General features: G+C 34.6%; 1 protein-coding gene across 2 annotated transcripts in view; it reads left to right on the top strand.

The window, feature by feature from the left end:
- LOC114360832 (peptidoglycan-recognition protein SA) overlaps positions 1-8572 on the top strand; it is a 38935-nt gene extending 30363 nt beyond the window's left edge. The window contains exons 3-5 of one of the 2 annotated variants that reach the window (XM_028315653.1): positions 898-1122; positions 4730-4881; positions 6794-8572. In XM_028315653.1, coding sequence (XP_028171454.1) covers positions 898-1122; positions 4730-4881; positions 6794-7207 — 791 coding nt within the window. In that variant the 3' untranslated portion in view covers positions 7208-8572. The remainder of the gene's footprint in view (positions 1-897; positions 1123-4729; positions 4882-6793) is intronic. The other variant, XM_028315654.1, reaches the window with a different exon arrangement.
- Positions 8573-16261: the final 7689 nt, after the last annotated feature.

Here is a 16261-nt window from a genome sequence, read left to right as displayed (position 1 = left end):
ATGGATGACTCAGAAATACGTTCTATTCTTAAACTTGTTAAATTCTGCCGCTGGATTGTAAACTCTGGATATCTGTTATTATTAAGAAAAGTTCACGATTTCAATCCCATTCTCTATTCTCATTCGCACAGATGCGTGGGTTAAAAGATCGTACAAATATAAGTGCACCGCAACATGCAACTCTAATTTTAGCCTTTTATGTTCGAGAATGTGCGTTGCCTGATTAAAAAAATCTCCATGTGCATGCTATGTTATTGTATTGATTTTACAAATACACCCCTTTTGATTTTACTAACATTTTTTGTGTCGTAATAGATACCAAACAGCACACGGTTAATTGCAAGCTTGCTAATCTGCAGAGAATTGTCGCCGACGTTGGTTTTTCTCTTCATTTATGACTTTCATTTTGCAATGAATGAAACGACTATAATGATCATCATGTAACTGAAAGTGAGATGCGGTGTCAGTACCACGAACCCATGCTGTCGATACAAACTAGTTTTGTTTAATTAAGTTTTGAAAGAACAGTTAGATTTGTTTTAATTTTTCTACATTATTGAAAATTTCATAATAAAACTTTAAAATGATTATCTTTTAATACCATAGTATGTTTATCAGTATGGTGCTTTGCTAGTAAAGGTTGTGGCGACATAATAATTATAATTGCCTAAAGCAAATAATTTTAATAAAACTATTAAATTTATCACTCCAACTTAATTGTTTATTACCCGATATAGTTGGATATTTATTATAATTTATAGCTTGCACAAGCTCACAAATATTACTGAGCACTTTATTTAATAACTAACACAAAATTACGTTTCTCATTCCATTCAATTAATTATATTTATGAGGATTAAGTGATATTAAATTGTCGTGGTATTTCTCTTATTTCAGACTACACCAAGGTGGTGGGGATGTGTTATGACAGTTATTTTCAAATGTTAGTTTTTTCGATCATTGTGGTGCCAATAACAATATTGTTAATATTATATCCGCTACTAACATCACATATGGATTATGATAGACACAGTTCCCAAGCAAATGGGGTTGCCGAAGTAAAGATTGCAGATTATCCTCAGGGGGATTTCAATGATAGTGTTGAAAAGACTAAAATTAAAGGTATGTCATACGTGAATATGACCTGTTTCTGTATTCCAAATTTCTTTTCTCTTTTTTTATTATTAGACTGAACTAATTTTTAAGTTCTATTTTCAATAAGTACTTGTCTGTTTTGTTAGATTAACATATTTTCATCTGGCAACAATTACGAATTAGCATACGATTCGTAACATATTTTAGCAAAGTAACGTGAATAAGCATAAACACTTATTCTAAGGCCTTTACTAATAGCCGGTATTAAATTATCTACATTCAAGCAATATGAATCTGTGAGTAGTGGCCAATTACAGGCTTGAATCTACCCTTGACTTTGAATTTTGATTGGTTTTATAATTCTCCCTAAAAAGCACTCTCTAACTCGAGTTAGATGAAATTCCTCAAATGACACTACCAATTTTATTAATTTTTAAGAGTTGTCAAAGGGCAATCCTCTCATATATTTTTGTATGGCGAAAAAGAGATATGAAGAAACAATTTAAACATAATTTTATATTAGGTGTGAAATTGTTGCCAGATGAATCCAAAAATTATGATTTAAGTACTAAAGATACTAATTCTGCGAAGCCAATAAAAAGTCTTAACATTTTCTTGTTCCTCAAGTTTGTTTGTAAGAATGTGTAACGAGTGTTATGGTTTACTAGGCAACCTTTTCCGAGCATGTTTTGGTCCCTTAACATTAATTAGAATTATTTTCATTCATTGGTACCCAGATGCGTGAAAATCGATGTATGACCGGATCTCTGAAAAATTGCCTTTCCTGTCTTAACCTAAGGGCGTGTTTTGACGACAGTAACCAGGGCCCCGATGCGCTAAAAAATTTCAGCTGCAACGTGACTGGACGACGAACGAAAATCAGCTTTTTGACAAATCCGTATATCCGTATCCGGGTCGGCAACACACGCCCTAAGGACCGTGTTTATTCCCGAGATAAAAGTACAGTCAAAATCAGTCGACTCTTAAGCTAGACTATACATTTTAGAAATATCACAACTGCTAAGAGTAATTCATAAAAATTGTTTTTTGGAAGTAGGCTTATAAAAGCACTTTTATTACAGATTATGACTTTAATTTTGACTTAAAAAAACATAATATGTTATACGTTATGACACTCGGGAATAGACACGTAAGGGAAAGACTTAATTTAAGACCATATACCTACCANACGTCGCAGACGGCGTGACAAAAAAATCACGTCGTCGGTTAAAGGTTAAAAACGACCTTAACTGAGTTTGAATACTTTTTCAGAAACACATGAAATGAACACTTTTCGAACCAAAAAGTTCTTTTCAAGGTTTATAAAACATAAGAGAGGTACGGTTTTCATGATCAAAAATAAACAATTAATTTAATATTCAAATTATTTTTTGTTATTAGTGATCATAATGGGAAATGATTGTTATGGTATTCGGAAATGGTCATTTTAAAACTAAATCTGGTCATAAAGTAAAACCTTTTCCGGGAATTTCTCGATTAGTTCATCATGTCGTATCATTTGTATTTAAATGCAGCAGTGTTGTGATTGTTTCACTGACCACTCACTCCACAAGCATGACCCATAAAAATAGAGTTGCCAATGTATTGTGTGGTTCATAAAAAAAGGGCTTGGTGCTTGTTATGCACAAATACATATTAATAAGTATGTATTTAATATGAATCCAATGAATAAGGTTTATTTAAGGTTAGGTAAATAAAAATGAAGATGTAATAATTTCATCGGATGTGATAATGTTCTCTAAGGATGAAGGAAAATTTTTGACCTCCCGTTACTACGAGCATACTCACACAACGAATCTGTGAAATAGATCGCTGTGTGAAAGAGCACTTTCATGGTAATATTTAATAATGCAAAGACTAATTTTATTTTACATGCCTGTATTGTTGATATTGTACCTATTTAGCTCATATAAACCTCTGTCTCAAAAATAATACAGATAGTTATCTACCATCGGATGAAACTGCCTCAGTGATAAAATTAATTTAATACTAAATTCTTGTTACGTCTTTGCGCTCTTAGGTTTAGAACCACTAAAAGTTTATATCATACAGGGTGGAAACGATAAGTGATCTCATTCGATTATTTCTAAACTATACAAGATATCGAAAAACTGGTTACTGATCCTGAAAGTGCTTCACGAGCTCTATCCNTGGAGTACCCTTTGGACGTAAGGCTTAGTTTGGGACTAGAAGCGCAGTGTAAAATGTCCAAGGATATTTATTTATCCAAGGATATTTATATGAAGTATGAATCTTCCATATAGAATTTCTAATTAGGTAACAGAAGTAAAGTTCTTCTTCTTGTCTTGTCCACAACAAACCTATGTACAGACAGTGTCAGCCCAAAACCACAACCAAAACTCCGCTACTAGAGCGAAAATAAACCTTTCTTGTTCTTTAATCTGTATCCGAATTTTCCCAGATACTAAGTACCTATAAGAATCTCTAAGCCAAAACAAGAAATTAGATCAGCGGTTAATAAGGGACAACAAAAAGACAAAGAAGTATAGACTTCAAAGAATGAAGGAAAGAAAATAACAAGTAATAACCAACCGCTCAATAGAATTTAGGCACAAAAGGGTCCAATAAAAAAGAAGCTATGAAAAGGCATTAATAAGTTGGTACTTAAATGACCTACTTTACTCGTAGTAACATAAAAGAATCATAGCAATTAATAAACTTGATTTCAATACATACCCTTAGGTATTTACCTATAGCAAAAGTAATTCAAGGAATTCAATGTCCAAAATATTTTTCCTAGAATTTAATAATTATTATTACTCTGTCGATCGACTTCCTAAAATAAGTTTGATCTAGATATTTTTATATTTAGGTCCAAGTTTAGTTTTAAACTATTTATTGTTAGTACTAAAACTAATTTTATTAGTTAATTTCCGCCTTTGTTACCTGACCGATCGCGTGTTTTTAGTTTTCCTTGTAACAAATACGTCAAGTAATAATAATGTATGCAGTTAGATTTAATGATTGATCGCTAATTTNTTGAAGTTTAGGTGTTTTTTTTGATAGCCGTGGTGGGCATATTTTGCAGAAATATATCTTCATTTTAACCGAAACAAAAGGTATCAAAAGTAATAAAAAAGTATAAAAAACATAGACAATATAAAAAAGAGGTTGATCCACCAATCGGTTCCCAACATGGAGGCTGAAAACATTTAATTTTCGGATAGATCCAGTTTATTATGTAACCTATTATTTGTACCGTTTGAAAGAGCTTGTGAAGCACTTTCAGGAATCAGTAATCAGTTTTTCGATATCTTGTATAGTTTAGAAATAATCGAGTGAGATCACTTAACGTTTCCACCCTGTATACTTCCATCGAGTTGTTCACTAGGTCTGGGTTAGTAGTGGTTGTCAAACTCTTAATGTCATTTTAAACACGAGATGTATAACCCTAGGTTGCACCATCTTACATTAATTATACAAACGTCTAAAGTCAGTCAAACTCTATACAAAAACAACGATTAAAGTTAAAGTTAAGGTGATGCAACTTAGCCTTAATGTCCATCTCTAGACTTCTTGAGGAGCAGAAATATTCGCATTAATTTTATAGTCAATTCGATGTAAAACAAATCGCATATATGAACCTTTCCAGCGGATCCGTTACTGATATCCCCAAACCACTTGCGGATAGTGTCGCGGACGGACTGGCTCGCCCAGCCGGTGGAGAGCGAACTCCAAAAGATACGCCAGCCGGTGCCGTGGGTGGTCATCACCCACACTGCTACGGAACCCTGTTCCTACCAGGTACGCTATTCTATGTATAAATAAAATCAATCATACACATACGTGGGCAGGGCACATAGTACGCAGAACTGACGGCCGATGGGGCAGCAATGTTCTGGAATGGAGGCCGCATACCGGAAAACGTAGCGTGGAACGTCCACCCACAAGGTGGACCGACGACCTGATAAAGGTAGCAGGAAGGCGCTGGATGCAGGCCGCTACTAACCGTGCGATGTGGAAGTCATTGGGGGAGGTCTATGTTCAGCAGTGGACGTCCTATGGCTGAAATGATGATTATGAATCATACTCTATTCATAAATAGTGATAATATAGGAGATACAACGTTTAAATGGTTGTATTTCTTATTTCTAGTTTGATTTCAGTAAATACTTTTAAAAATCTAATAAGCTTTAGTGCCTTTTCCTATGATGCTTATTTAGGCACGCGTGCGGATTTAAGAACGTCGCACATTTATCAACCCGGAAAGAGATCGTAACCATAGCAACTCGAGGCGGTCAGTCTCAGTGTCTCAGTATTCTTTGTATGAAACTCCATACTGCAACGCACACGTCTTATCCGCACCGTAAGGCCCAGAACAGACGGTGAAACGCAACTGCAACGAAACTGCAACTGCTAGTTACTTTTGAGTTGCATCTAAGTTTCTGCCATAGCGTCCGTTGAGAGACCACACATGACGCGACCAGTTTGAAACTTTCAGTTTCAGTTTCGTTCATCAGAATGATCAGAAAATTGCAGTTTCGTTGCAGTTGCGTTTCACCGTCTGTTCTGGGCCTAACGTAAATGCCTTGCCTCGCGATTGACAGCGCACGAAAGGCGATGACAGCTCGCGAAAGGCGATACGGTGTTGATCCCTTTCCCAGTTGATAAGTCTGCTATGAGCTTTAATCCGCATGCGGGCTGCCCGTATTTCATTATTTCATACATTGTCATGTTTTCTTATTATGCAAGCTACATGCACGCGAACGCGGATTGGCTGCGGGCACAATACGAAATCTTTAACTACTACAGCGTCTTGATTTTACACGAACGTGGACCAGATCCGCACGCGTCCAGAAATCCGCATCACAGGAAAAAGGCATTTATAGCCTGACCAGGAACATAAAAACCCTCGCCATGTTGCGGAAATCTAATGGTACTAATTTCTTTTAATGGCAACAATAACTAAAAACTTCATTGTCATGTCACCTTGCATGTCAGTCTATTGCTGTCAAAGTGTAAACAAACTTTATTTTAAATGTGCGCAATTGATTTTGTGAATTAAATTGCTAAAATCTTTTTATAGTCGTGAAATAAAAGTGGTTCACAATGTATTCAAGTATTTGTCGAAGAGAAATAATAAGGGTTCGGACAATATTTTCATTGAATAATTTTTCCGACAAGGGTGTCAAATTGACTGACATGTTTATCGTATAGTACAGTCCACTATGAAAATTAGCTGTGGTTTGTTTCAACTACCTACAATTTTAAAGTTTTTTGTCACTTTCTAAGTGTTGAATTTTATGGAATTGGGAAAGAAGTACCGAGTTTGAAGCCTTCATGAGCAGACATTGCAGTTGAATATTCCAGTTCTGAATTTGATTATTGATGAATAATAAAATAAATCCTACTAGCTCGATTGATGGTTTCATTTAATTTAACCTATAATAATATGTTTTCGTTAATTTATGAAAATATTAAATTAGCCCGTAATCCTGAATCCTGATACATAAAGTTAGCCTATTAATTTAACACAGGTACGACTGTACTCAGTGTTGCACTATCAAATGCAATTGATGCGCCTCTATGCCAGGGTTTTTATGTTCCTGGTCAGGCTATACATAGTTAATTAATTATATCATTTAGAAACTGCATTACTGCTATTGGACTTATGTTTTGCCCAGTAGTAGGCTAACTTTAATATCGTATATTTCAGAGTGAATGTGTGCTGCGCGTTCGACTTATCCAGATGTTCCATATAGAGGCGAAGAAATGGGACGACATCGGTTATAACTTCCTCGTAGCGGGCGACGGCTCGGCTTACTTCGGCCGTGGATGGGAGTACATAGGCGCCCACACCCTGGGCTACAACCGGTATAGCATCGGCATTGCCTTCGTGGGCACCTTCAACTCCGAAACCCCCCCCAAAAAACAAATCGAAGCTTGCCAAAAACTAATCAAACTTGGCGTGCAGCAAGGTAAAATCGCAAAAGACTACAAACTGTTCGCTCATAGGCAGCTTACTTCCACCCTGAGCCCTGGAGATAGATTATATGACATAATCAAACAGTGGCCGCACTTTGTCAAAGAAGACACCAACATAGACGATATAGTTCCAAAAAATTATTAATATGACTATATTGACCGCCATTGTTCACTGATATACCTGACAATTAATTAAGTGTTCTTCTGTAGACTTTAATCCCACGTGTTTCACTGTAATTGCCTGAAATCTACTATAAGTTCGTAATAACTATTATACACAAATATTTAATAAGTAATACTAGATCAGGATACACGTATTTCTTGAGAAATATTGAATATTCAAGATTTAGCCGAATGCTAAATGTCTCTCTTTTTGGTCTCAGTCGCATGAAGTTTGAGATTTTTGTGATAAAATTATTCAAGCATATCACAAGATTCTTTTAGTTACATTACCTATATAAACATAAAACACTCATATGCTAAAAGTCAATAAGTTATTTAACTCTGTCTCTCCCTATAGTTGAATTTATTTATTGCTAAAAAAAGGCACATGTTTAGTATCGAAAACACGATGGCCTAATAATTTAGATTAATTTGAACACACAATTTTTGAAGTCTTGTGATAGATAGGTTTCATTGTCCGCTGCAAAATTTATTAGGCGATGGAATATATCACTCATAGACGTGACGACGAACAAATTTACGTGATTGCTTTCTAAAAAACTATCCCATTCAAACTATCTCGTTCGATTCATAGACGTAATTATTCTTATATTAGAAATCTATACGTAAGATATTTACTCGATGTTTATTTTTAGGATCAGGGCCACGCCCGTTAGTTGTTAGTATCTCCAGCGGCCTCAGTTCTTATTCAGAAGTTGCATAGGAGTAATGACTATTATAAATGCCATATAATCAAGTTTAAAGTTAATTTTGTGTATGATCTTCGCAGTAAATATTTTATATCAAGACCATTTGGAACTCACAAAGAAAAATACGTATTTTTCTGGCCCACGCAGAGATTCAAGTAACTATTTTTTTTTTCATATGATCATTCAGTGTCGCAATAGCATTATAGCTTGCTTTTTATCATTTCTATCCCAGTTATATTTTCTTGAATTAAGACAAAAATTGAAGCAGTCACTTTGGTTTAATCAAATGAATTGAACCCTATAAGGCGTAGATTCTTGTTCTTAAAGTCTGTATCAAGTTGGAATCATTGATAGTAAGGAATATTAATTGTTTCTATCTTCTATCTTGTCTTGTTGTCTACCGAATTATTAGAGAGCTCACAGACGAGTGACCATTATGTCGGCAACTGCTTGCAATAGTGGTAGGCGACGGTCAGCGACTGTCGCTAACAGTCTCCGACTCGCAGCTTTCGCTGTCATGACATGTTGACACTTAGGAAAATACGTTAGTTATAGTCTATCCAATATAGCTTGATTAGAATGGCAGCTGTCAAACGAATGTGACTAGTGCTGGGTATGTTTCGTACGGTTCACATAGATGTATCGATAAGTTTTCGAAAAAATGATAAGTATAAAAAAATGCACCCAATTTCTCTTCATATCTTTATTCATAAAAATGACAATTATGATTTAAATTTAAAGACAGTAAAATTTAAAATTCATGTCAAGGGTGTACAACCTAAGTCGTAGTCATTATCATCAGTGTTCTTCAGTGGTTTTTTCCTCTCGCTAGAGGGCGGTGGGCATCTCTTCTAGAGCAACGGTGCTATGAATACCCAAAAAATTACCGGTGATTGATTTCCGATGTTTGATCATTTAATAGTTTTAATTTAATATGACATTTGTCGATATGTCCCAACACTAACATTTTTGTAACTCGAGATAACCTTGTACAGACGTCGTTAATACTCCAGCTTGATTTTTATAATTTCGAATTACTACTTATTGGTGTAATTTAACGCTGCATTTACACGAAATTAACATTTTTATTGGAAGCACTGTCGTCGAAAATATTGTTTGTAGGTCAGACGTGAATTATTTCTTGTCCGCCAATATTTAGCTCTCATTGATCGCTACTACTAAGTTATGTCGTTACTTTTGATGGCAGCTGTCATTCTAATCAAGCTATATTGGATAGACTATAGTGACTGCCCGTCTTCGAGAGTCGCGATATATCGGCGACCTTCGGCGGTATTCGCAGGAAACTGTCAATGTGCCAAACGTATTCTTTAGTTAAAAGTTATCCGACGATTGAAAAATCGACCCTAATTTGAGTATCTGTCGGCGAAATATCGGCGACTATCGCCGTCAAGTCGCAATCAGTCGCCGATATATTAAATAGGACCCTCCCTTATGGCTTATTTACATGTATTAAGTAGTTATGTAGGTAACTAAATTTTAACTTGATTTTTCTGTCAAGTTGGTGGGCGGGGCTGGTCACTTGACACGTTTTTTGACAAGCAGTTTCATAGTAAACAAGAGCTTAGCGTTTGGATTTGGAATTATGTTAAAATTTAGTTACGTTGCAATTTGATCACTTAAAATTAGGTTAAAATTTAGTTAAATACTTAACTACTTAATACTTGTATTAGGTCTCAGTAGAATTAAAAGTAGACAACGTCATATTATGTTGATGTTTTATTATATACCAGATGATTGTTAAACATATTTTGGAATGGTTTACACAGGGATTTTGGAACGATATTCCCTATGATCTCTGTAATGCTATAAGACTATAAGTTGCATTGTGCTCAGTTTTATTTAGACGACTGTTTTACCTATATTTTTTATTAGAGTTTTTTTGAATGGAACTTCCGTAATCTACCTTAAAATGAGGAATGTAAATTGAATACAGGGTTGCAGATTACGAATGACAGTTTACTGTCAGAATATGTTATGCCAAAATGTGATAGAATAATCCCATATCGATGGCTCCTACGTATACTGGCGTAAGTGAAAAAAGTAAATTTTACAGGAGAGCCATTTTAGTGGCCAGAACCATATTTTTGGGTCATATCTTCTGACCTACTAAAACGAATTTAATGAAATTTCACATTTAGCCTTAACATGTAATGCTTTTGCTACTGCTGTTATCAATTTTTATATTTTTCTTATATATTTTGAGATTTTACGCATTGCCCTTTTACGTCGGCATATTTCTATAATTTCATGTATATTGTTCAACGTAAAGAGACTTAAATGACAACGTAAATATAATATTTTAAGCGATTACTCTCTTTATTTATGCATGTAATTATTTTAATTGTTATCATGTGCTATATCAATAATAAATCAGTTAGAAAAAGTCGTTTAATGTACCGTTTTACGTTTTAACGCAAATACGCCCATATACTGTGCTCGAGATTTAGTTAGGTCTTTTAACATAATGTGTCATATTTTTAAAAAATATAAATAACTTGAAAAAATCGAATTGCCTAAGGCGGGAATTGAACCCACGATGCCTTAGGCAGTTCGATTTTTTCAAGTTATTTATAATTTTCAAATTAGTTTGAGATGCGACTCTTAACGCTAAAAATTAAATAAGTATACAATGTGTCTTAATTTATAAATAAAACAATTTGCTAAATATTTTCATGGCTTTATTTAAGATTTGGATTATAAAAAATATATGTTTATGTAAGCAACTACTCGTATAGATTGACGAATCGTATGATTGGGCTTTATACGTGGCGTAGTTTTGCACATACGCCTATTTGCCTAAAATTTTATTTTGTATCTAATGGAAAAAAAATTTTTTTTTCTTACTGATGTTATAGATTAGAGCAAAGTGAAATCATTGCTTAAATAATTGGAAAAAGGCGTAAGCGGCAGTTTCGCCCTTATACGTAGGAGCCATCGATATATTCAAAATATTGTTTGGCCCTGTATACTAATCAACTAGAGATTAATATAATTATTAAAAATGGTTATGGGATTTAGTAAGTATAGTAGGTAGTTTTATGGAATTTAACGAAAGTTGTGTACGCATTTAGACAAGTTTTTATGATCATTTAACTTTAGCAAAGTATATGGGTAATTATATTGTGAGTGAGTGGTGTGCTGAAATGTTTATCGCTGAAAACAATTGACCGGTTCCCACTAAATACTGCAAAGAAAAAGAAATTCAAAGTAATTTATCGTTAGTATTGGAACTATTAATTGTAATAATTCCAAAACTAACGATAAATTACTTTGAATTTCTTTGGAATACCATTCTGAGTTTGTTTAGGTATAATATTATAGTTTCAAGGTAACTGACCTTAGACGCAATTATATAAAGCTTTTTTTTATCTTATCTCACTATAAACATAACACTGTATTATCCGGCAGTTTTTTCAGGATGTAAATAAATCAGTAATCATATGAATCGTTATTTCGTCAATTAATAACAATAAAATAAGCGTAGGTTTATATTTTACCTAGACATAAGCTAGTATGTACGTAAATAAGTCCCCTGTGGCACTACTCCCTTACGACTGTGGTTCGTAATAAGAAGTCAATTCGCCGGAGGTGACAGTTGTTATAACAGAGAAACATTTTTAATCCTTCACTTTTGGTGGGAACTGACACCGCCAATCAATTGACGTATAGTTTTTAAAACTGTCAAATCGAGACTTCCATAGATTTTGTATGACAATACTAGCCTGTGACATCACTATTTTGTGTACTCTCCAAAGGTGCACAGTTGACTATCGATATATCGAAGTGTTGAAAAGTCTGTACAAACAAGCCACAATGTCGGTTCGCCTCCAGGATCGGGACCCGAAACGATCCAGTTGCAGCGAGGGGTAGACAGGGAGACGTCATATCTCCGAAACTGTTTACCACCGCCATGGAAGTTGTCTTCAAGCTTCTGGACTGGAGGAGATTTGGCATAAATACCAACGGCGAGTACATCACCCACCTTCGAAGTGGCAGTTGGCGGGGCACAAAGCTCGTGGAGACGATGGCCGTTGGGGCAGAAAAGTTCTAGAGTGGCGACCACGGGCTGGAAGACGTAGCGTGGGCAGGCCTCCTACTAGTTGGACCGACAATTTGCTAAAGGTCGCGGGAAGAGCCTGGATGCGGGCAGCCCAGGACCGTTCACTGTGGAAAACCTTGGGGGAGACCTTTGTCCAGCAGAGGACAGTCATTTGACTGAAACGAACGAAAGTAAAAATGGTATATGCCATGCCATGCCATAGTTTATGGTATCAAATATAATATTTATGCCTCATTTGTCAAAGGGAATTTTAAATGTTGCCTGTCATGACAACTAGTTGCACCAGCTTTAGTATGTAAGCGATCAAATAGTTGTATTTAAATAATTAATGTAATTTTATATATTAAAAATGAAATCCTATTTTCACAAAAAAATCGCAAACAAACACTCACTACTGCACACATTAAAAACCATCTTTCGGGTTCTGTAAAACATGTACGGAATTAGTGCTGTATTGTGTTGGTTTGTGAAAGGGGCTTTATATCAAGAAAGTATTGAAATAACTAATATTTAGTAATAATAATTCGAGACATTGATAAGGATGTGATGGTAGTTTGACATTTTATATTAGTTTGACAGTTTTATATAATTAATTGCGGTTTTTTTACAGCTGTTTCCATTTTAAAGCTGAAAAATCATCATTTATCTAACATTTTAAACGTAGCACTATACAATCGGTGTATTAAAAGTTTTTAAAATTTTACAATTAAATTGAGCTGATTGGATATAATCAACTGTAAAGTTTATAATGTATTTTACAGTAGAATTTATTTGTGTGTAGGTTTTCAAAGATATGTTAAGATTTTTTGTGCAATGACTAAAAGTCTTGGGAAGTACGAAATTGCATTAATACAGGGTTTAAAAGGACAGGTTACCAAAATTTTGAGGGTAATTTTATGTATTACTAGCGGCCGCCCGCGACTTCGTACGCGTGGATCCCGTTTTACCCCCTTCATTTATCTTACGCGGTTTAGATTTTTTATACACATTTTTTTTCCCGCTAACTCCCGTTCCCGTCGGAATTTTGCAATATCCTGTTGTAACTAAGCTTTAAGTTTACTAAGGTACCTGCATGCCAAAATTCAAGCGTCTAACTTAAGCGGTTTAGATTTTTCATACAAAAGGATTTTCCCGCTAATGCCCGTTCCCGTGGGAATTCCTAAGTATCCTATAACCTGCCCAGGAGTATGAAGAATAATTGTACCAAGTTTCGTTAAAATCCGTCGAGTAGTTTTTGTTTCTATAAGGAACATACAGACAGACAGACAGACAGACAGACAGACAGACAGACAGACAGACAAAAATTTTACTGATTGCATTTTTGGCATCAGTATCGATCACTAATCACCCCCTGATAGTTATTTTGAAAATATATTTCATGTACAGAATTGACCTCTCTACAGATTTATTATAAGTATAGATGATTCCCGAGTGGGAGACACTTTTGAGCGTAAGTAGTGGGTATAGTCGCGAGGAGAGGGCAGAAACCCCTAAAAGAAAGTGGTGAAATATAATGTTTTTATTTTAGGTCATTATCAAACGTGGAGGAATAGTCCATAATATTAACTTCTTGGCTAGGTTATTATATTTTTTTAAGTTTATAAAACATGACCAACTTTGATGATATTGTGATTTGATTCAGATGCATTTAATATTTTGTTATTCACTTGTTATTTTGTTAATCTTGTATTTATATATTATATTCTTAATATTGTATTGAATCAAATTGAAAATAATGAAATCTGATGTCTTGAAAGACTTTAAATCATGTAGATTTGGTATATTTTTTTACTTTGACAACATTTTGGAATGTTTGTGATGTACCGTATCCATGTAAGCTATTGATAAGTTTTAGTACATAAAATGTAATGAACTATCATCGTAATAAGAGATTACCTTATATTAATCAAATATCATTGTATTTGTTGAGCGTAGATACAGGCTTAACCCATTTAGCCCTACCGTACCCTATGTGGTACGGTATCTTTTTGAAAATATTTCGAAGTACCAAATTGTTGTTAATTTGTAAAAATAATAATGACAGTAAGCTTAAAGTTATTATTTTACATAAAAATATTTAAAAATATGTTTTAACAAGTGGTTTCGGAAATATTTATGAAATTCCTCGACAGAAAACAAAAAAAAATATTTACAATGTATTTAAGAAGGTATAATTTCTTATTATTCATGGTAAATTATGTTATTTATCAATTTAATTTTTAAAATTGAGTCCAATAGATATCAAGACTACAAAAAAAATATTATTGAGATTATTTTTAAATGGTTTATTCCAGACTAAAATAGGTGTACCGTATAAGGTACAGTAGGTCTATGCATGAGCAAATCATGCAATTTTAATTTTAAATTTTTATTATTTTTATTTGTTTTAGGCTATTGATGCTTCACTATATTGCCACAACTCATGAAAATTTTGATTATTTCAGTAAACATAAAGCAATCTTGGTATTTTTCTACTGCTTTCTTATCAGATGACCGCTAATGATGATCAGACTGACGAAGATTTAGGCGATAAATATAGTGTCAATGTAAATAATAACCCTCAGAGTTATCTTCGATGGATTTGCTAAATTTCCATCGTCGTGTTGCTAAATGCGATTATGGATAGCACTAAACGTAACAAATCAGAAGAAGCCAGGTCTTCTTCAGCTATCCTCACTAACTTCGGAGAAGGAGGAAAAAAAGAACCAAATGTGGTTAGTATCACAGAAAACGTCTTATAAGATATGCCAAGTGTGATACTAGTGATTATGTTATTTTATTTTTATTTTATATCATACAAAAATTACTGAAAATCTTCTTTGAACAACGACTATGTTTTGCTTGCTTATAGACCTACTGTACCCTATATGGTACGGGCTCCCCACGGCCCCCTATTTATGCATTATTTTTTTAAATATTTTTTTCATGATTTTTAGGCTTCCCTTTGTAAGTTTTTGCTGAAAAATAAATTTTTATTTACAAAAATATTTATCGGTCTAAATGGGTTAATAGTGTAGAAGTAAACATAAAAGTCACTAGCTCTGTACAACTAACTAAGCTTCAAGAAAATTAGACTTCAATATCACGTGAATACGGAGAGATTACGCGGGGAATAGAGCTCAGCCCTACAGAGATCTAATTTAAAAAGATTTTTGGGAATTGATCAAGAAAGTTTATCCATTGATCTTGTTGTGGTACCAAGGTTAAGTAAGCCCGAATGCAATATTATATGTATACTTTTTGATGCAATAAAGTATGCTCTAGTGACTCATACTTTTTTATTTTTTTGTTCCCCATCCGCATATAAACTTAATTGAAACGATCTGCACGAGGAATTTACTTTTCTTTGTGTAATATACATATAATATGGTGTCCCGAAAACAATGGACAACTCTGTAACCATCGATAGGCCTCGCCATAACTCATTAAGTCATTACCCTCCATTCCGCCAGAGTAAATACAAATGAGTAGGTCATCTTCATAGAAACGCACCTAGCGCGGTTTGTATGTGAGCGCGCCAATATACGTATGCGGCGCGCACGCACACACTGACAAAATTCGGCGCAAACACGACTGGCTCCCCGCTAATCCCCGCTAAATTTTGTCAGTGTGTGCGTGCGCGCCGCATACGTTTTGGCGCGCTCACATACAAAGCCACCGCGGGCTTATTCCACTATTCCCCATTGACAATCCCCGTCAACGGGGATTAATGAACTTTTAGTTCACTGTTCCCCGTTAACGCCAATTGGAACTTATAAATTCAAAATAAAATCCTATGAGAACGGGGATTAATGAACTTTTTGTTCACTAATCCCCGTTGACGGGGATTGTCAACGGGCAATAGTGGAATTGGCTTATTCCACCGCGCCCGTGCGTTTCTATGAAGATGACCTACTCATTTGTATTTTACTCTGATTCCGCGAACTTAAACGTCAAAACAGCTAACGTACGCTGTTTTTTTTGTGTATTGACCAATCGTATCGCAGAATCATCGATGAAGCGCGTCTGGACTGGAGACGTTAAAAATGACCGTAATCGGGGCTCTGCCCTCGTATGTTAGTGTGAATGTGCTCATTATCCACTGCGGTAACAGTACTCAATATTCAAATAATCTATAGTAGAAGTAATCTACAGAAGAAGGTTCACTTTTGAAAATTCAAGGAAACGAAAACTGTACATTTTTATAGAACTTTAACTATTGCAATTTAAAGAAAATTTAATACAATTTATTTTTAAATTTACCTTT

This window comes from Ostrinia furnacalis, unplaced genomic scaffold (assembly GCF_004193835.3).
Source record: "Ostrinia furnacalis isolate ACB-3 unplaced genomic scaffold, ASM419383v2 OfSCF5186, whole genome shotgun sequence".
In the NCBI taxonomy this organism is placed as follows: domain Eukaryota; kingdom Metazoa; phylum Arthropoda; class Insecta; order Lepidoptera; family Crambidae; genus Ostrinia; species Ostrinia furnacalis.
Note: the sequence above shows the minus strand (reverse complement) of the source record. Positions and strands in the feature narration are given on the sequence as shown.